The sequence below is a fragment of the Manis pentadactyla genome, chromosome 14 (genome assembly GCF_030020395.1).
Source record: "Manis pentadactyla isolate mManPen7 chromosome 14, mManPen7.hap1, whole genome shotgun sequence".
NCBI classification, from domain to species: domain Eukaryota; kingdom Metazoa; phylum Chordata; class Mammalia; order Pholidota; family Manidae; genus Manis; species Manis pentadactyla.
The window spans coordinates 23,853,229-23,873,320 of record NC_080032.1 but is presented as its reverse complement, the minus strand read 5'-3'; the positions used below and the strand labels follow the sequence as shown (position 1 = coordinate 23,873,320).

The following is a 20,092-nucleotide window of genomic DNA, read 5'->3' as shown; positions in this document are numbered from 1 at the left end:
TCTTCTCAAGTGCACACGGAACATTTTCAAGAATAGATCATATACTAGGCCACAAAATGAGCCTCAGTAAATTCAAAAAGATTAAAATTGTACCAACCAGTTTCTCAGATCACAAAGGTATGAAACTAGAAATAAATTACACAAAGGACATAAAAAATCCCACAAACACATGGAGGCTTAATAACATGCTCCTAAATAACCAATGGATCAAGGACCAAATAAAAATAGAGATCAAGCAATATATGGAGACAAATGACAAGAATAATTCAACACCGCAAAATCTGTGGGACACAACGAAAGCCATGCTAAGAGGGAAGTATATTGCAATACAGGCCTATCTCAGGAAAGAAGAACAAACCCAAATGAACAGTCTAAAATCACAATTAACAAAACTAGAAAAGGAAAAACAAATGAGGCCCAAAGTCAGTAGAAGGAGGGACATAATAAAGATTAAAGCACAAATAAATAAAATCGAGATGAATAAAACAATAGAATCAATGAAAGCAGGAGCTGGTTCTTTGAGAAAATAAACAAAATAGATAAACCCCTAGCCAGACTTATCAAGAAAAAAAGAGAGTCTACACACATAAACAATCAGAAATGAGAAAGGAAAAATCACTATGCATATCATAGAAATACAAAGAATTACGAGAGAATACTACAAAAAATTATATGCTAACAAACTGGATAGCCTAGAAGAAATGGACAACTTTCTAGAAAAATACAACCTTCCAAGGCTGACCCAGAAAGAAACAGAAAATCTGAACAAACCAATTACCAGCAAGGAAATTGAATTGGTAATCAAAAAACTACCTAAGAACAAAATACCTGGACCAGATGGTTTCATTGCTGAATTTTATCAAACATTTAGTGAAGACCTAATATGCATCCTCTTTAAAGTTTTCCAAAAAATAGAAGAGGAGGGAATACTCCCAAACTTATTCTATGAGGTCAACATCACTCTAATATCAAAACCAGCCAAAGACACCACAAAAAAAGAAAATTACAGACCAATATCCCTGATGAACATAGATGCAAAAATACTCAACAAAATATTAGCAAACCAAACTCAAAAATACATCAAAAAGATCATCCATCATGATCACGTGGGATTCATCCCAGGGATGCAAGGATGGTATAACATTCGAAAATCCATCAACATCATCCACCACATCAACAAAAAGAAGGATAAAAACCACATGATTATCTCCACAGATGCTGAAAAAGCATTTGACAAAATTCAACATCCATTCATGATAAAAACTCTCAACAAAATGGGTATAGAGGGCAAGTACCTCAACATAATAAAGGCCATATATGACAAACCCACAGCCAACATTATACTTAACAGCAAGAAGCTGAAAGCTTTTCCCTTAAGATTGGGAACAAGACAAGGATGCCCACTCTCCCCACTTTTATTCAACATAGTACTGGAGGTCCTAGCCATGGCAATTAGACAACACAAAGAAATAAAATGCATCCAGATTGGTAAGGAAGAAGTCAAACTCTCCCTGTTTGCAGATGACATGATATTGTATATAAAAAACCTTAAGGAATCCACTCCAAAACTACTAGATCTAATATCTGAATTCAGCAAAGTTGTGGGATACAAAAGTAATACACAGAAATCTGTTGCATTCCGATACACTAATGATGAACTACCAGAAAGAGAAATGAGGAAAACAATTCCATTCACAGTTGCATCAAAAAGAATAAAATACCTAGGAATAAACCTAACCAAGGAAGTAAAAGGCCTACACTCTGAAAACTACAAGACACTCATGAGAGAAATTAAAGAAGATACCAATAAATGGAAACACATCCCATGCTCATGGATAGGAGGAATTAATATTGTCAAAATGGCCATCCTGCCTAAAGCAATCTACAGATTCAGTGCAATCCCTATCAAAATACCAATGGCATTCTTCAATGAACTAGAGCAAATAGTTCTAAAATTCATATGGAACCACAAAAGACCCCAAATAGCCAAAGCAATCCTGAAAAGTAAGAATAAAGCGGGGAGAATTACTCTCCGACTTCAAGCTCTACTACAAAGCCACAGTAATCAAGACAATTTGGTACTGGCACAAGAACAGACCCATAGACCAATGGAACAGACTAGAGAGCCAAGATATAAACCCAAGCATATATGGTTAATTAATATACAATAAAGGAGCCATGGATATACAATGGGGAAATGACAGCCTCTTCAACAGCTGGTGTTGGCAAAACTGGACAGTTACATGTAAGAGAATGACACTGGATCACTGTCTAACCTCATAGACAAAAGTAAATTCAAAATGGATCAAAGACTTAAATGTAAGTCATGAAACCATAAAACTCTTAGAAAAAAACATAGGCAAAAATCTCTTGGACATAAATATGAGCAACTTCTTCATGAACATATCTCCCCGGGCAAGGGAAACAAAAGCAAAAATGAACAAGTGGGACCATATCAAACTAAAAAGCTTCTGTACAGCAAAGAACACCGTCAGTAGAACAAAAAGACAGCCTACAGTATGGGAAAATATATTCATAAATGACATACCCGATAAAGGGTTGACATCCAAATTATATAGAGCTCATGCACCTCAACAAACAAAAAGCAAATAAGCCAATTAAAAAATGGGCAGAGGATCTGAACAGACACTTCTCCAAAGGGGAAATTCAGATGGCCAATAGGCACATGAAAAGATGCTCCACATCGCTAATCATCAGAGAAAGGCAAATTAAAACCACAATGAGATATCACCTCACACCAGTTAGGATGGCCAACTTCCAAAAGACAAACAACAACAAATGTTGGCGAGGATGTGGAGAAAGGGGAACCCTCCTACACTGCTGGTAGGAATGTAAAATAGTTCAACCATTGTGGAAAGCAGTATGGAGGTTCCTCAAAAAACTAAAAATAGAAATACCATTTGACCCAGGAATCCCACTCCTAGGAATTTACCCTAAGAATGCAGCAGCCCAGTTTCAAAAAGACATATGCACCCCTATGTTTATTGCAGCACTATTTACAATAGCCAAGAAATGGAAGCAACCTAAGTGTCCATCAGTAGATGAATGGATAAAGAAGATGTGGTACATATACACAGTGGAATATTATTCAGCCATAAGAAGAAAACAAATCCTACCATTTGCAACAACATGGATGGAGCTAGAGGGTATTACGCTCAGTGAAATAAGCCAGGCAGAGAAAGACAAGTACCAAATGATTTCACTCATCTGTGGAGTATAAGAACAAAGAAATAACTGAAGGAACAAAACAGCAGCAGATTCACAGAACCCAAGAATAGACTAACAGTTACCAAAGGGAAAGGGATTGGGGAGGATGGGTGGGAAGGGAGGGATAAGGGGGAAAAAGGGGCATTACAATTAGCAGACATAATGTGGGGGGTGGGCACAGGGAGGGCAGTACAACACAGAGAAGACAAGTAGTGATTCTATAGCATCTTACTACACTGATAGACAGTGACTGTAATGGGGTATGTAGTGGGGACTTGATAATAGCGGGAGTCTAGTAACCATGTTGTTCATGTAATTGTATATTAATTATAGTAAAATTTAAAAAATTAAAAAGATTTTATATTATCAAAGTGTTTGTACCAAATCAGGACACATGAATGTTTTTCTTTTTATGGATTACATATTATTCCATGGCATAGGTTTACTATACTTTATTTAACTTGTCCCGCAGTTGAAAATTTCCAATCTTTTGCTATAATCAGCAATGCTGCAATGACCACTCAGTCCTGATAAAGCTCAGATATAGCTGATGACTATTACTTCCTTAAAATTATAAAAAGACAAAACCCCTAAAAGCCTGTATCATGCTTAAATGATAAAATAAACATTTCCATTATCACCAAGAACAAGAGAAGAATGCTTATTGCCAATATTATTTAATATCCTTCTATAAGCACTAGTCAATGAAATTAGGCAAAGAAAATAATGAGAATATGCGGCAAAATTAGCATTATTTGAATATATAATTATAAACTTGGAAAAAATTAAATTCAATTGAAAAATAACTATGAATAATAAAGGAATTCAGTAAGGTAGCTGGTTAACAATTAATTTTAAAAAATCAGTAGCTCTCTATATCCTTTCACAAATATGATTTAGGAAAGTCCTATTTATAAAGTAGTAAAAGAGGTAAAACAAAAATTGACAAAAAAATGTACAAAATCTATATGAGACAAATGAGTATAGACCATAAAATAAAGGATAGAAGGAATAGGAAGACACATGGTGTCCTAAATAGGAAGATTCAGTATTGTAAAGATGCTTGTTCTTGTCAGATTAATCCTAGGTTCAGCACATTCCCAATTTAAAAAACAATCCCAATTAAAAGTAAGATTTCTTTAAACTGGGCAAGCTGATTCTGATTGCAAATGTCATATAGAAAAACAAACATGAGAGAATAGTCTCTTAAATTCTGAAAAATAAGAAAAGTATAGTAGGTTGGCCTGCCAGAAAAGAGAACATTTTAAAGTTACATCAATAAAACTATTTGATACTGGTGAACAAATAGGGAGTAAGATCAACTGGATACAATTATAATCCAGAGACAGATAAACACATACCAGATTTTTCGCATTATGATAAAGGTAACATCATGATCAGCAGTGAAAGGGTGGACGGTTTAATGATAGTACTGGGATAACTGACTAGCCATGAAGAAAAAAATAAAGCTTCCCTTCACTGTTAATTTATTCTGATAAATAAACTTGTCTAATCATTAAGGTAATTATATCTCACTTATGCAAATAATACTCAGTGCGCATGTTAGTGTATCTAACAGGATCAATTTCCAGAAGTGAAATTGTGAAGGCAAAGGTATGTGCATTTAAATTTCTACTTCAAATGTCTCAGTTCCCATAGATGATGTAGGAGAGTGCCTAAAGCTTAGCAGGAAAAATAGTATTTTCCATCACTTAACATCCAGAAACACAAAGTCAATCAAAGCAATATTACATTTTTTAAACAACATTCCAAATTTGAATCTAATTCATAATCTGAAAATTAAAAATGAGGAATGTACACACCTGAAATTTTCTGGCCCAAAGGCTCCATAGAAAGTAGCCAACTTTGCATGAGCCCTTAGTACCTAAAAAGAAATAACTTGATAATCTGAATATTGGGTGCAACAATATTAAAATTAAGAACACAAAAAATAAGCTTTCTGTTTCAGAAATTTTGCACACATTCTCATTTTGTTGCATATTATAGGTCAATTCCCATAAATATGATTACCTTTATCTAACACAAAACAAAAAAAACTCAGAATAAAAGAAACTTTTCTAATCACATTCAGCAATAAAACTGCAAAAATGGAAGGCATTTGCACACTTATGTTATAGGTGTCCTTCAAAATCACTTAGTTTTCTTACTGATCTATAAATACCCTTATGGTAACACCTAGCTGGATTATACCAAAATTTTACTTCTAGATAAAAGTTTAAAATATATATTCATGTGTGCACAATCACATGTACTTTTGGCACCATGATACTTGTGCCAGGCAGGGGCTATGTAACATGATTTATGTAAATTATTTCATTTGACTTCAAAATAACTCAATAAATACTATTACTATTCCCATTTTGCAGATAAGGAAGCAAGTATTAAAATAACTTACTCTTAAAAAATATAGGCCTATTTGAACTGAAAAATATACTATGAAGGTATATTCACCCCTATTAACCTATAAATCTATTGTAATTACCTCTTTTAAGCCATCAGAATAGACAGGAACAGTTTTATCTTCTTTCTTCAAAAGCTAAGATGAACAATAAGAAACATGGTTAGAACATCTGCTGTTAAGTTTTTCATGAAAGAAAATGGATTTTATGTGACTTGAAAGAAAAAAATTATCTTTAAAATTGCACTGAACTGAGATAAATAGTGAATAATAAATTATATATCTTAAAAATAATGCATTTTATGATACATTGTGATACATTATTGATGATACAGCTCATATTTTGTCCATAATTTTCACCTTGATTTTAAGGAATATCACTAGCAATGGTCACCGAGGGCAACAATCTATAGCAAAAAATGTACTTTAAAAAAGGTCTATCTTGGATAAAGAACTCATTTTTTAAAAATGATTTCTTTTGCATAAGACAAACTAACATGTCCAAATGTTTTAAAAACTTACCCTGGTTTTGGCATAATTTAGCATTTCCTGGGTCGTTTCATAGGTTATCCACTGAGCCTCCAAGCAGTAATTCACCACAAATTCATCATCCTGTTTTAGAAATGCCAAACACAGTAAGACAACCTAATGGTGATCAATCATAAGTCTGGATACTCTAGTACATGACAGGGAAAACACACCTGGATTTTATGTAGATTTTCCTTAGCTTCCTCTATAAGTTTTTCCCATTCAGTCTGCTCACTGGTGTCCACAGAACTCAAAGCTAGTTTCTCCAAAATATCATTTGCTTTTACCTTGTAAACAAGCTGTAATATAAACATGCCACATCAAGCACCTTGAAGCAAAATACCATGGATGACTTTGTAGGCTGTGTGCATCAAACTGTTAAGAACACAGGTGAATCTTCATGTGGTCCAGGAATAAGTGGTAAAGAAGGTGACACTTAATAACCCAAAGGTAATCAGATTAAGAGTTATAGAAACCATTTCTACTGAGTCCTTACTAAATGTGTCAAGCATTGCACTAAGAGCTTTATGAGAATTTTGTAATTTAATTCTCATAAAAACTTAAGCATTTACAACTCATCAAAACCCTATGGGGGTAAATCCTAATATCCCCATTTTGCAACCAAGATAACTGAGACTCATGAGGTTAAATACTGTGACTAAAATCATGCAGTTCAAAAGTGGTGGAGCTGGTTTTTAAGATGATCACATGATTATATTTCATGCCTAGTTTTCTAAGTCTGTGAAGGCTCTTCAGCAGCTAGAAACAGTATGAAGCTTAGAAATACCTGAGTTAGACGTATTCAGGTTCCTTTTTTATAAACAAAATGCCTGCTTTGACATGGGCACTCTGGTTCTGAAGACTACAAGTATTAAGAAATGGTTTTTCAACTGTGAAAATTGCTTTCACAGATTTTGACTTTTTGGTCCATTAAGTCTTTTTAAAAATTAGTTATTATGAAACTTTCTGATGCTCGAAAAGGTTAATTATACAACAAATGCTCACATACTCATCATCCAACTTAAAAAAAACTACAGGATATTACCAAAATAGCTTAAGACCCCTTTCTCTTCTTCCAAATCTATCATTCTCTCCCCCAACCAGAGTCTCCATTGTTCTGATTTTCCTGCTTATTATTCCATTAATTTCCTTATCCCTTTACTTATATGCCTTTCTAAACAGTACACAAAACTGTTTTGCATGTTTCAAAATGTTACATTTTTAAAACAGACACAAGTTTACCCACTATCCACTTAGGAAATGTTAATTTTCTACTACAATCAAGTTTTCTCCTTCATTACTTCCCAGACCTTCTTCCAAGGGATATCAAGTGACCTCCCAATTGCCAAAGCCAAGACATCCTTCAGTCTTTACACTTGATTTTATCTGTAGTATTTGAAACTGCTGGTCACGCCCCACTCAACTTTAAATGTCTCCTTCTCTGGCTTCCATAATCATACATTCTTGAGGTTTTCCTTGTTTATTTCTTCTCAAATACATTTATAGTCCTTCCTCCCCTATTGCCCATATCCTGGTACCCCTGGATCTCATCCTCAGATGACATCTTACTCTACACATTCTCCAAGCAGTCTGAGCCAGTCCCCTCACATTACGTGCCTCTAGATTTTGCTCAGACCACTCTCCAACTTCCTGTCAGGCAGCCTCGTTTTACAAGACCCCCTACAAGTGATTTTTATAAAGCAGATCCCTTCAACTTCTGCCCCAGATGGTTTCTTCCATACATACTCCTCACTGTAGGTAATGTCATCACCAGCCCACTCATGCCGACCTAGACTCCTGCTGGTCCATTCCCTCCATCGTCACTCCCCAGGTTTGATCACTAAGTTCCACTGACCTTACTGCCTACAGGCTTCTCTCACCAGGCCCTCCCTTTTGTATATCCCCCTAGTTCAGGTATCTTGGAGAAAGCTATTTTGTCTCTCAGTTGGTCTTCATACCTTTGGTCAGTCCTTTTTCAAACAATTCTCCATCTTTGCAGAATGATAACCTAATCAAGACACTCCCCTGCTTACAATTCTCAGCAGCTCCCCATCACCTGCAGAATAAAATCTAAATCCTTTGCAATCCATACAAGGATCTCCAGCCTCCCACCCACCAGCATCATCTCCTTTTACTCCTTTGTGCTTATAGCTGCCACTCTAGTCCTACCTAACTACTAGAAGTTCCTGGAAGCACCATAAGCCTCCCTCAATTCATTCACATGTCCATATACCTACAATTCCTGTCCTCTCCCTGGATTATTTGAAACATCTTCAAGATCTGACATAAAAATTGTCTCCTCCATGAAGTCTTTCCATCCCACTTCGATCAATCTCTCCTTTGGATCCCCACTCTACTTTGGTTAGATCTTAATTATAGGTTTGATTACACTAAATCCCAATTCTGTTTTACATGTGTGTTATCCCAGTGCCTAGTACATGAAGAAATGCTTGTTCTGTGAACAAAAGAACTCATCAGTGATTACCTCAACCTCCAGTCCAAACTGAAGGGCAAAGCTCTCCGCTTCGGCAAATCTATGTTTATGAAGTAACCGACTCAATCTGGTAAATTGAAAAGGAAATTTCAGTAAAACTTTTATTAATAGGGGAATTTAAGTTTTTCATTAAGGGGTAAGGTACGAAAGAAAATGAGAAGTTACCTGTTTTCTGGTAAAGCTTCGGTAAGACACCTGAGTACTAAAACAGAGACTGAGTCTTCAGACAGTCTGAAAGAAAGTTTCCACTATTAGTGTATTTGCCATTTATATTAATAAATAAATTTGAACTTAACTGTTATTTAATAGCTTATATGATTAAAAAAAACATGACCTACTTTGGATCATTTTTGCAAATTCCTTCCAGAAGGTATATGGTATCCTACAACAGCAAAAACTCATTTACAATTGAAATATAGAATTAACACATTTTTTTATACTAAAGAAAAAGCTGATTTAAGGTAAGAACTATTCACTGATGGATTTGAAAATCACAGGGAAAAGCTATTGGGAAAAAGGTATTCCCTGTCTCAAAACAGTGCCACAGAACTTACTTGCTAATTAGAAAAGGAGAAATGTACTTTTCACTGGAGAAATCTGGCAGAACTGCCTTAACTCAGTGATCAAATTTAACATCAGCAATAATAGGACAAAAGGACATGAGACCCTTAATGTGATGCAATTAGGACAGAGTGTTACCTATGCAGTATTCTTGCCAAAATGCTTAGCATGAATCTTATGATGAAACAACCAGACAGATTCAAATAGAGGACATTCTACAATACAACAGGCTAGGACTCAAAAATGTCAATCTCCCAAAAGATAAAAAAGACAAGGGAACAGTTAAAAGGTTAAAGCAGACTACCGTGTGACCATACAAAGAAATTAAATGTATGATGCTTGATTGGATCCTGGATCAGCAATGAAAAACAGCTTTAAAGTAATTTGCGTAATTAGTGAAACTTGAATTTCCATGGTATATTTCATAATAGTATTGTAGTGATGTTAAATTTTCTGAGTAATAACTGTGTTATAGAAGAATGCCTTATTCTTAGGAGATACCTGAAGCATTTTAGGGGTGACAAGTCATGATGTCTGCAGCTAATTTCCAAATGGTGTGGAAAAATATCTCGTGTGTGTATATAGAGAATAAACAAATAAAATGTTCCTTAACAATATCACAATTAAAAGAAAAATAAAAGCAACAACCCTCCCCGAAAATTATCATCTACATTCCCATAGAGATATAATAAGCAGATGACTCATGTTATTTCATTAATTTGCCTTTTTTTCTTAGACCAAGAATGACCTTCAGCAACTGTTATCTGAGGACCTGACAGTAATATAGTTATAAACCTGAGATCTATCCAAGTATTCCACCAGCTTCCACTTTTGCTCAGCTTAGCATTTTTTATTATTAGGTAGTTCAAAATATGCATCAACTTACTGTGCTAATTCCTGTTTGGACAAGAGAAGAAACACTAGATACTTCCAAAGAATAGAATATTTCCATTGTAGGTAATAAATAAACCATGAGGCTTTTCATCTAAGAAAAACAGTAGAGCAATTGAGTAGGTCAATATAACCATAGGAGCATAAGACAGCACTTCACAATCTAGGTCCTGGATTAAAACACCTTGTATAGAGCTAAATGCAAAAAATAATGTTACAACATTGGTCTGTTACTGTATTATTTGTTACATGTAAACCCATGTTTTATTCCACCTTCCAAATCTGTTCAATGAAAATCTACATACCTGAAGTCCATTCTACAATTTGTATTTAAGGTGAATATAATTCCCCAGTGCCAGAACTATTTAAGACTCACTCTAAACAACATTTTCTTGTGGGCATTTTTACTCCTGAAATGCTCTGTTTAAAATACGGAGTGAGTATCAAGCCTCAGTTGGCTAATCCAATCAATGACATCCCAGTCTCAGGGTTTATGGCGATGTGTTCCAAACAAGTAATAATGTAGCAGAAAAGGCAAAAAGTAAAATAAAATTCCACATGAAGGAATTCCAAAACGTAAAAAAAAAATGCGGAGTGAGATTTATATCCATCTTTTTTTTTTAATGGGAAAAAGAACACTGCAGGATTATTTCTGATTTGCCAAGGGTCTATGTGAACCAAGAATTAAAATGCTGTGGGCACCACTCAGCTACTTTTGTGTGAGGGAATGCTATTTCTAACATTTATTGGGACAAATGTGAAATAATATTTTCCAATACCTTCTTAATAGTTGTCAGAGCGACTAATTTGAGATTTGTAATCCCTTGCCTGTAAGAGAAAAGATTTAAGTGAATCAAATAAGCTTTGCCAACTGCTAGAAATAAAAGTGATATTCTTATATAAAAGTTAAAATTGATTCCCATAGAAGATATCAAAGTTGATTTCTCATGTTTATGGCTCAGACTGACACTCTTTAACAGAATCACTGGGAGTTTCTTATTGCCTATTTGTTCTCCATGGACATGGCCAACAATGAAATTGGACCTTAGTTTGTCAATCTGTTTGGTGTAACTTAGAGTGCAATACAAAATGATCTGAACAGAACCAGGCAAGTAACCACTACCAGCATCATGACGTACCACGTGATTGATGAAGGAGAATCTGCTTCTGTAGTAAGAAGAAACTCTTCTACGTGAACAGAGGGCCAATTCCATATGGGAGTCAGAGTGTAAATATCCCATAAGCTCAGCACATTCTGCAAAAGAGACACTTCACTGATACATCTTCCTAATGACTAAAAATTAAAATTTTTATGATCCATCTTTTGATATGTACATTGAAATAAAGCACAGTACACAAGATAGTAATCCACCCCAGCTAAAGTCCTTGTCTTTGTAACTTTGATGACATGTTTGTTGCTAAATATAATACCAAGTGAATACATTGAAGGGGAAATGTCAGAAACATACATCAGTATCAAGGACAAAAAGTAGATTGTCTATCAGCTGGAACTTCTTTGCACCTAAAAGAGAGGAAGCAAGGTGTGTTAGAATTATATTTCTCCGTTACATATAACCATATTTGAATAGTAAGCTAACATATTTATGGAAAGGCAGAGCTACATTTAAACAAAAAGTTCCCACTCTCATCTGCTCCTGCTTCTATATTTCCACCAAAATTTAAAATCCCCAAAGTGAAGAGTAACAACTTCAACACATCAACAGTCATGTATGTGGACAATTATCAAAATAATTTTGTTTCAGAGTGGTAGAGTAAAATGGCCCATGTGCCAGACTAGGTATTAAAATTAGAACTGAAAATTAAACTTACTAAAAATTACCAAAGCTAATTTCATTTAACTTAATTTACCTTTAATAATCTCTGCATCAATAACATTTTTAACTGTCATTCCTTGCTGGGAAGAATCTGGTTCCCATTTTGAGAATGCACAATTACCAGTTCCCTGCAGGAGTGAAAACAGTACATCAATTGCATTTGGTTCTTAGATCTGAATTCTTCTCAAAGTAGAAACACCTAAATTGTACACATTAATTAAAAAATATATCTATGTATTCAAGAACAAATAAATTGTATCTTCCACTTCCTCTCTTAGTTTATTGTCCACAGAAGAAAGGAAAAAATAGTGAACTGTTGTAGTTCATTGTTATCACCTAATTATTTTAATAAGGAGCAAGCATGTTCAGGTAACTCACTCTAAAGACACAGAGTAAATGTTAAGACCTCTTCTAGTATTATGAGATAGTCTTTAAGTATTTTCATTAAAATAAACACAAATAATTGAAAAACTTCATAAATATTAATTTAAAATTATTTGAAATTCTGGTAAAATATTGAACTAGATACAAAAAGGGGAAATGTGTTTTTTTTTTTTATTTTGATATAATTAATTACATGAGCAACATTGTAGTTACTAGATTCCCCCCATTATCAAGTCCCCACCACATACCCCATTATAGTCACTGTCCATCAGCATAGTAAGATGCTATAGAATCACTACTTGCCTTCCCCATGCCCCCCTCCACCGGAAATGTGCTTTTCAACTTATAATTTTGGCAAGTAAAAATGTTGTAAATATAATTATGTTGAATTTTTTGCCTATTTCTTGAATATATTAGATGTTTTATTTGTTGTTGTTTTGCCTACACTCAAAATTGAAGGAAATTTCAGAGAGAGATTAGTGAAAATAAAGATGGGTATATTTTCCAACATTGAAGCCTAGGTTTATTTAGTGAGTTACTTTTATGACCTTAATTTTATAATTTCCCTGTTTCTGTTACACATTTAAAGTTAATTTGTTAATTTAACCACAACTATAATGTTTTAATGAAGAAGCACAAAACAAAATTAAAAAAAAAGAATTACCCCAATTATCACAGGGATTTCACTTGCTAAATCTCCAGCCACAAGATTGAGACAACCAAGAGTATGATAATTTTCAGTAGAAATAAAACTGGATTTGATCTGTCCTTGTAACTGCAAAATTTAAAAATAAGAATGTTATATATATGTTCCACAATCCAAATTCCTTAGAAATCAGCTTAAATCAATCAGTTATAAGTGTATTTTTAAATACAAATGTTATTAAAATGTTTTATCAGGCTAATTCCCAAATATCAACCAGTAAATAATCATACCCAGGAACACTGTCCCAAACTTACATTAAATCTAAGTTTCAAGATGACAATGTGGTTTTGTTTTCTTACCTTTTTTGCCATATTGAAGTCTACATTCTCAATCGCTGCATGAAAAAGGGAAAGCAGGCTAAATTTATATTATTAACTTATAAGTATATACAAGTCACCCCTTCTGTGTCAAAGTGAAGTGATAACAATCTGGTGTGAAGAACACTGGTCAGAACTTAATAAAGCAGTGGGGATTTGTCAGTTTTGCCCCTGCCTAGTGACATAAACTGTGACGACAGTCCTATAGTGCTTATGTTTCTTCCTGCTAAAAGGGCCCTCTACCTGCTCCAGTATGATTCAAGCTCTGAAGTCCCACTGTAAAGTCTGCATCACTACACTCTGTTTTGGAAGCACTCTTTTACTTTTCTAGTTCCCCAATTAAACTATGGAGGACTATGTATCTTAAATATTATTGTATCCCCTGGATCTTGCACATTTTGGCACATGCTAGATTTTTTTTTATTAAAGTTATCACTGATATACACTCTTATGAAGGTTTCAATGAAAAACATTGTGGTTACTACATTCAACCATATTATCAAGTCCCCCCCATACCCCACTGAAGTCACTGTCCATCAGCATAGTAAGATGCCACTACTTGTCTTCTCTGTGCTACACTGTCTTCCCTGTGACTCCACACACACACCACACATGCTAGATTAAAAAAATGTATTTGTTGAATACATGCCTCAAACCAACTCCTCAATCTCTCCCAGCTCAGAGGGGTGAATGGTCCACACCACTCCCTTAACATGTCCTAAAGAATACTGCCCTGGTTAAAGGAACTTGCATGCCTCAACACCCAAAAGACAAATAACACAATTAAGAAATGGGCAGAGGATCTGAAAAGACACTTCTCCAAAGAAAAAATTCAGATGGCCAACAGGCACATGAAAAAATGCTCCACACTGCTAATCATCAAGGAAATGCAAAAACCACAATGAGATATCACCTCACATCAGTTAGGATGGCCAACATGCAAAAAGATAAGAAACAACAAATGCTGGCGAAGATGTGGAGAAAGAGGAACCCTCCTACGCTGTTGGTGAGAATGTAAATTAGTTCAACCCTTGTGGAAAGCAATATGGAGGTTCCTCAAAAAACTAAAAATAGAAATACCATTTGACCCAGTCATTCCACTCCTAGGAATTTACCTGAAGAAAACAAGATCACAGATTAAAAAAAGACATGCACCCCTATGGTTACTGCAGCACTATTTACAATAGCCAAGATATGGAAACAACCTAAGTGTCCATCAGTAGATGAATGGATCAAGAAGATGTAGTATATATACACAATGGAATATTATTCAGCCATAAAAAGAAAAGAAATCCTGATTTTCAACAACATGGATGGAGCTACAGGTATTATGCTCAGTGAAATAAGCCAGGTGGAGAAAGACAAGTACCAAATGACTTCACTCACTGTGGAGTATAACAACAAAGCAAAACTGAAGGAACTCACAGACTCCAAGAAGGGACTAGCGGGTACCAAAGGGGAGGGGTTGGGAAGGGACAAGGGGATTAAGGGGCACTATAATCAGCAATTGCAATATAGGTAGGTCACAGGGAAGGCAGTTCAGCACAGAGAAGGCTCTATAGTATCTGACTACGCTGATGGACAGTGACCGCAATGGGGGGTTGAGGACTTGATTAATATGGGTGAATGTTGAAACCACAAGGTTGTTCATGTGAAACCATCCTAAGATTGTGTATCAATGATACTTTAATTTAAAAAAACTGCAAAAGCAATAAAACTGACAAGCTGCTATAAAAAAAAAATACTGCCCTGTATTTTTAACACTTATATAGTTATTTCCATTTCCAGGTTCATTCATTCCATCAAAAAGCATTTATTATTACACTAGTGTATGTGTTGTGTCCCCAACTAAACTGCAGACTCCATGAAGGCTATAAGCAAATTATATTTCTTCAGATTTTGCTGCAGCCCTAACAGCAGAGAATGTGAATATTATGAATACTTAAACATATTCCAGTATCATAGGATATAATTAAACTAAAATAATATTCTTAAAGAGAATATTAAAAATTTATCAGGAAAATAATGAGGAAAAACTGCTGCAAATCAGCAACAAGAAAATAATACCTTACCTTGTTGAATTTTCACAAGCTGAAGGTTTGTAATACAAAAAAACCCATTGTTGGTAAGCAGCAGCATGTAATAGGTACCTATTGAAATAAAATCAAGCTGGTTTCTCTTAAAAGGCACATGGATATTAAATTTAAACCAGTGTCTTGGCCTAGCTTTAAAATACGTCAATTTCATTTTAATTCTAATCATCAATATCATAATCATGCAAATAAAGCTTATTTATAAAGAATTGGTAAGTTATTTGCAAAAACAATGTTAATGTCTTTAAAACCTTTATAAATCAAATAAAATTTCACTTGCCAGAGAAAAAGGAAATCTTAGATATACCAAAATAAATTAAGGTCCAATTAATATTTGTTGAAATGAAAATGTGATAAATGTGCCAAAACCCACAAAGATATTTTAAGTAAATGTAATGTCTCCTTGAAAATCTAGAGAACTCTCAAAACTGTAAAAGTGAGTTTAGATATAATTAGGAAAAGTACATTTAAACTTCTGAAAAGAGCTAAAATAAAAAACATTTCTTACAGTAATATTTATTGCATCACGAGAAAATTTAACATTGTGAAGCATAGCAATGAATTAATTTTCTTATTAACAATGAATTTATAGAACTTATTAACTGTAAGTCTGATTTTTTTATTATTAGAAGACATTAAAAAATTCAAAACACTTACCTTCACTCGAACCATCTTTCTCAATAACAAGATTCCGGTAAGTATATTGATTTTCATCATTAGCTTTCTGAACAAAAGCCTAATTGCAAATTAATTTCAAATGATATGATTAAAACCCAGAAAAATACAATCAAGGATTATGTTCCTTAAACTCGAGTTATCAGTTACCATTAGCAATAATTCTGCTTATATTCCAAATGTTTTAGTTTTAAAATGGAAAACTACTTTGGACAAGCACACTAAGAATATCGTCATAACTTAATTTTTCAATTTTGTACTTACTTCATATGTTCCTAAAGTATGATTCTTAAATTTAGTATAAGGAAACATTCTTTTAATTTAAAACACCAATTAAGTAAAGATTTGCTAGAGCTTTAGTTGCCTAAGAGGTAATTTAGAATTTAGATAACAGAACTGAAAAACACAACAGGGTCTTACGTTAGTGAGTAATGTTTGCTTTGATGTTACATGAATAAGATGTAAGTTGCCACTTCTCTCCCCAACCAAAAGAAACTTTCCTTCTTGACATAGGCCAACTACATCCACTTCAGTATCTGAAAATGTCAAACCAAAGTTACAAGCTTCCTTTAAAAATGTTTGTCAACACAAAAATAAATTACAACTTTTGTTATTAAAGTCAATTCTTCAAGCCTCCTTTAAATATTTCCAAAAAGTGGTGATTGGTGATTAAAGTAAAAAAGATGCTACTGACTGTTGTTCAGTCAGCAAACATTTACTGAGCACTCATTCTATGCTAAGCATTGTTCTAGGCCTTTTGCATCTGAGAATATTAAGAGTCCCACCTTCATGTAGCACAAATTCTAAGGCAGAAATAGATGATAAACAATTAGCAAAATAAATTATATGACATTTAAAAAGCTAATAAATTCTCTGGAAAAAAGAAAAAGTAGAGCAGGGAAAGAGCCCAGAAGAGTCATGCACATTGTAGTGTGAAGAGTGCTCAGGATAGCACTGTTCAAGTGAGATACAGAAGACTCGAAGGGGGTGAGGAAGTGCTGGTTTGTACACCTGCAAGAACATCAGGGGATTGAAATGGAGGCCAAAGGCGGAAAAGAGAGATAAAAGCAGAATCATGTAAATGGCTTATGAACTAAAATTATTCAGTAGCAATAACTTTGTACAAATGTATTATATGTTAACACAGCCCACTATGCCATTGGTGAAATTGTGAATCTTGTGGGCCAATCCAGAGTACTTATGTTAAGATTCCATGAAATATTAATTTCTTGCCTCTATATTGCAACTGAGATTTCATTCTCATATGCATACCTGATGATTCCTTATCATTGCCTAAGTTCTTACACAAACACTTGAACAACCATCTCTCTCAAAATTGCAGAAAAGCTTTCACAATATTTCCATCTATTTTCCAACACAATCACAGACTTGTCCCTCAATTTACTCTTAAGTCCATATTTGCATTTACATAAAGCCCTTTAACTAAAGAAATAATTCATAAGTATTTAAAAAGCTTTTTACAGTGCCAAACATTCTAAAAGTATTCAAATATCTGTTGATACTGAAATTATGTACAAGATTCAGGAACTTGAACCAATCAGGCTCAACCATTTTCTATGATATTCTAATACAAAACCACGCAAGTAAGTAAATTGCTGTTTTACATGTTTCCCATTAGACTGAGAAAAAGGTTCATCTTAGTATCCTTTGTGTCTAGTACTCAGCACAAAAAAAGCACTCAAGATTAATTTTTGAAATTAGTCCAACTTTGAGTCTTAGAAATAATGGAATAAAGAAAAAGCAATGCAGTAGCAACTGGCAGTGAGATATAGTTGACTTTCAATTTATTTTATCACAATTACATTAGACTTACCAAATATAAGATGCAATTGAAGCGATCTACAAATGCTGTCAAGCAGTATCACTGATTGATCTGCTACAACAATAAACCCATCACTTAAGCTGCATGCTTGTATCTTTGGATTTAATGAGGCCTGTGGGAGGGAAAATCATGACTAAAACAAAACACTTTTATATATGTTTAACAAAACTTACCAACTGTATCAGCATAGTCCCAAGCACCAAACTTTAAAAGTTGATGGGCCTTTTTTCCTCTAGCCCATACATCTAATTAGTCAAGTTTTTCTTTGTATGGGATATCTTGAATCCATTCAGAGTCAAATAGGGAAATACTCCAGGATTGCTAGGAAAGGGCAAAAGATTCCCCTGTCCAAGTCTTTGTTTCCTAAGGGTTGATCTTATGCCTGTAGGAGACAGTAGGCCCTAACATAAATGAATGAACCAAGACTGAAGTCTCAGCATCTGGGACATGACAGGGAGGGGCACTATGGTGTGCCCCAGGGACTCCAGGGCTTCAGCTCTGTTGGCAATATTTTATTTCATAAGCTGGTGGTAGATATTCTTTGTATCATTTTGTATATATTCTGTATGCCCAAAATATCAAAAGGAGCTCTGAAATGTTCAGTTTTGGAAATAATGACCTTAAGATGATGCAAGGAAAATTCAGATGGATATTCCAGGCATCTGGGCTTGAATCTTGATTCCCTGAGGAAGTGCTATATTCATTCATGAAACATTTACCATGTGGCTACTATGGCTTACTAAGCATTCAGTAAAAATTTTATGAATGAAAACAGCATCATAATCATTACCTTTTCGGAGGAGATCTTTGCTAGCAAATCTACTTGATATAAAGCAGTTCCGTGTTCTTTTCTTGAACCAACACTTAGATACCCACTTCCTGTGTCATCACTTGTTAGTAGCTCAATATCATTCCACATGTTTCTGAGTTTGCTTTCCTGAGCCAAAACCACTGCCTTCCCTGTGACATGTGAAATTAGAGACCAAATTATATTGTCGCATAGAAACCAGTTCCTTGGGAAATGAAAAGGCATAATTAAAAAAATACATATATCAGTAAAGACTTAACAAGTTCTCAGGTGGAATAAACCTTTAATCAATATGGCAATAAATAACAAAAGCTTTGAAGTCAGACTATCTCAGGATGCTAGGATTGCAGATGAACTTTAAAGAAAATGTTTATATTAATGTTTCCAGTATTATTGTATAATAAAAGAAAATGATAAGGGGAGCAGGAAAAAAACTGGATTAGTTTCTTATTGGACCAAAGACTATGCTTGTAACTGTAAGAGAGTCACTTAACCATCTCATCAGCAAAGATTTATGTAACTCATCTTATGTGTGATCTGGATGGGAGTAGAATACTAAAACAAAACAATCTCTGGATCAAGACCGGTATGGAAAAATAACCAAATAATTACAATTGTTTTGACAAGTGCTAGCAGAAATGTTTTAAAATCCCTGGAAGGAATATAGCACAGAGTAGGAATGATTTTTGACTTGGTGCTCTTTCATATTTACTAGCCAGTTGTCCTTGAGCTATCAATTTAATCTTTATGTTCCTCAACTTTCTAATTTATAGAATAGGAAGATAGTTGTACCTACCTGAAACGGTTGAGTTTTAAATGTTAACAGAACAATGCACTCACTCAATTTTAAGTGTTAGTTAACTTATTATTGTTATTGGTGGAAGCAGGTAATATTTGGGCTAAGAATTTAACAGTAGCTTTTAAAATACAGGAGAAGAGTTCATACTAAAAATGTAAGCAAGGGTACGGCAACAATGCATGTTAGACAATAGTTTTAGTGGCTGGTGTTTGTTTAGGTGGGAGCTGGGAGGGGATTAAGAAAGGAGGGTTAGGTTGAGTGAATCCTTTTATGGGGCTCAGTGTTTTACATCTGTAAAAACTGGGAAGTATTATCAGCCTCCCAGGCCTATCACACTCATTCAACAAATGTTTATTGGAATGCTTAATGTGTGACAGGCAGTGTTCTAGGAGCTGGCAATAGAGCCGTGAAGAATACAGAAAATGTCTTTGTCATTGTTTAGTTTATATTCTTACAGTAAGGACAGACAAAAGTTAACACCTTCTGAGTACGCAAAATACTTTTGATCTGC

At 34.4% G+C, this 20,092-nt stretch overlaps 1 protein-coding gene across 6 annotated transcripts in view; it reads right to left on the bottom strand.

Moving 5' to 3' along the window:
- Nucleotides 1-20,092, bottom strand: part of KNTC1 (kinetochore associated 1) — a 78,523-nt gene that overhangs the window by 57,583 nt on the left and 848 nt on the right. For 5 of the 6 annotated variants that reach the window (XM_036922061.2, XM_057492261.1, XM_036922058.2 and 2 more), the window contains exons 2-20: nucleotides 18,765-18,934; nucleotides 17,966-18,086; nucleotides 16,552-16,667; nucleotides 16,114-16,192; nucleotides 15,436-15,513; nucleotides 13,346-13,380; nucleotides 13,005-13,115; nucleotides 11,991-12,084; nucleotides 11,591-11,643; nucleotides 11,261-11,376; nucleotides 10,901-10,949; nucleotides 10,117-10,215; nucleotides 9,008-9,051; nucleotides 8,835-8,900; nucleotides 8,661-8,736; nucleotides 6,349-6,474; nucleotides 6,170-6,259; nucleotides 5,732-5,785; nucleotides 5,052-5,113 (exon numbers count right to left, since the gene is read on the bottom strand). In XM_036922061.2, coding sequence (XP_036777956.2) covers nucleotides 5,052-5,113; nucleotides 5,732-5,785; nucleotides 6,170-6,259; nucleotides 6,349-6,474; nucleotides 8,661-8,736; nucleotides 8,835-8,900; nucleotides 9,008-9,051; nucleotides 10,117-10,215; nucleotides 10,901-10,949; nucleotides 11,261-11,376; nucleotides 11,591-11,643; nucleotides 11,991-12,084; nucleotides 13,005-13,115; nucleotides 13,346-13,380; nucleotides 15,436-15,513; nucleotides 16,114-16,192; nucleotides 16,552-16,667; nucleotides 17,966-18,086; nucleotides 18,765-18,893 — 1,598 coding nt within the window. In that variant the 5' untranslated portion in view covers nucleotides 18,894-18,934. Of the gene's footprint in view, nucleotides 1-5,051; nucleotides 5,114-5,731; nucleotides 5,786-6,169; nucleotides 6,260-6,348; nucleotides 6,475-8,660; nucleotides 8,737-8,834; nucleotides 8,901-9,007; nucleotides 9,052-10,116; nucleotides 10,216-10,900; nucleotides 10,950-11,260; nucleotides 11,377-11,590; nucleotides 11,644-11,990; nucleotides 12,085-13,004; nucleotides 13,116-13,345; nucleotides 13,381-15,435; nucleotides 15,514-16,113; nucleotides 16,193-16,551; nucleotides 16,668-17,965; nucleotides 18,087-18,147; nucleotides 18,296-18,764; nucleotides 18,935-20,092 lie in introns of those variants that run through there. The other variant, XM_057492260.1, reaches the window with a different exon arrangement.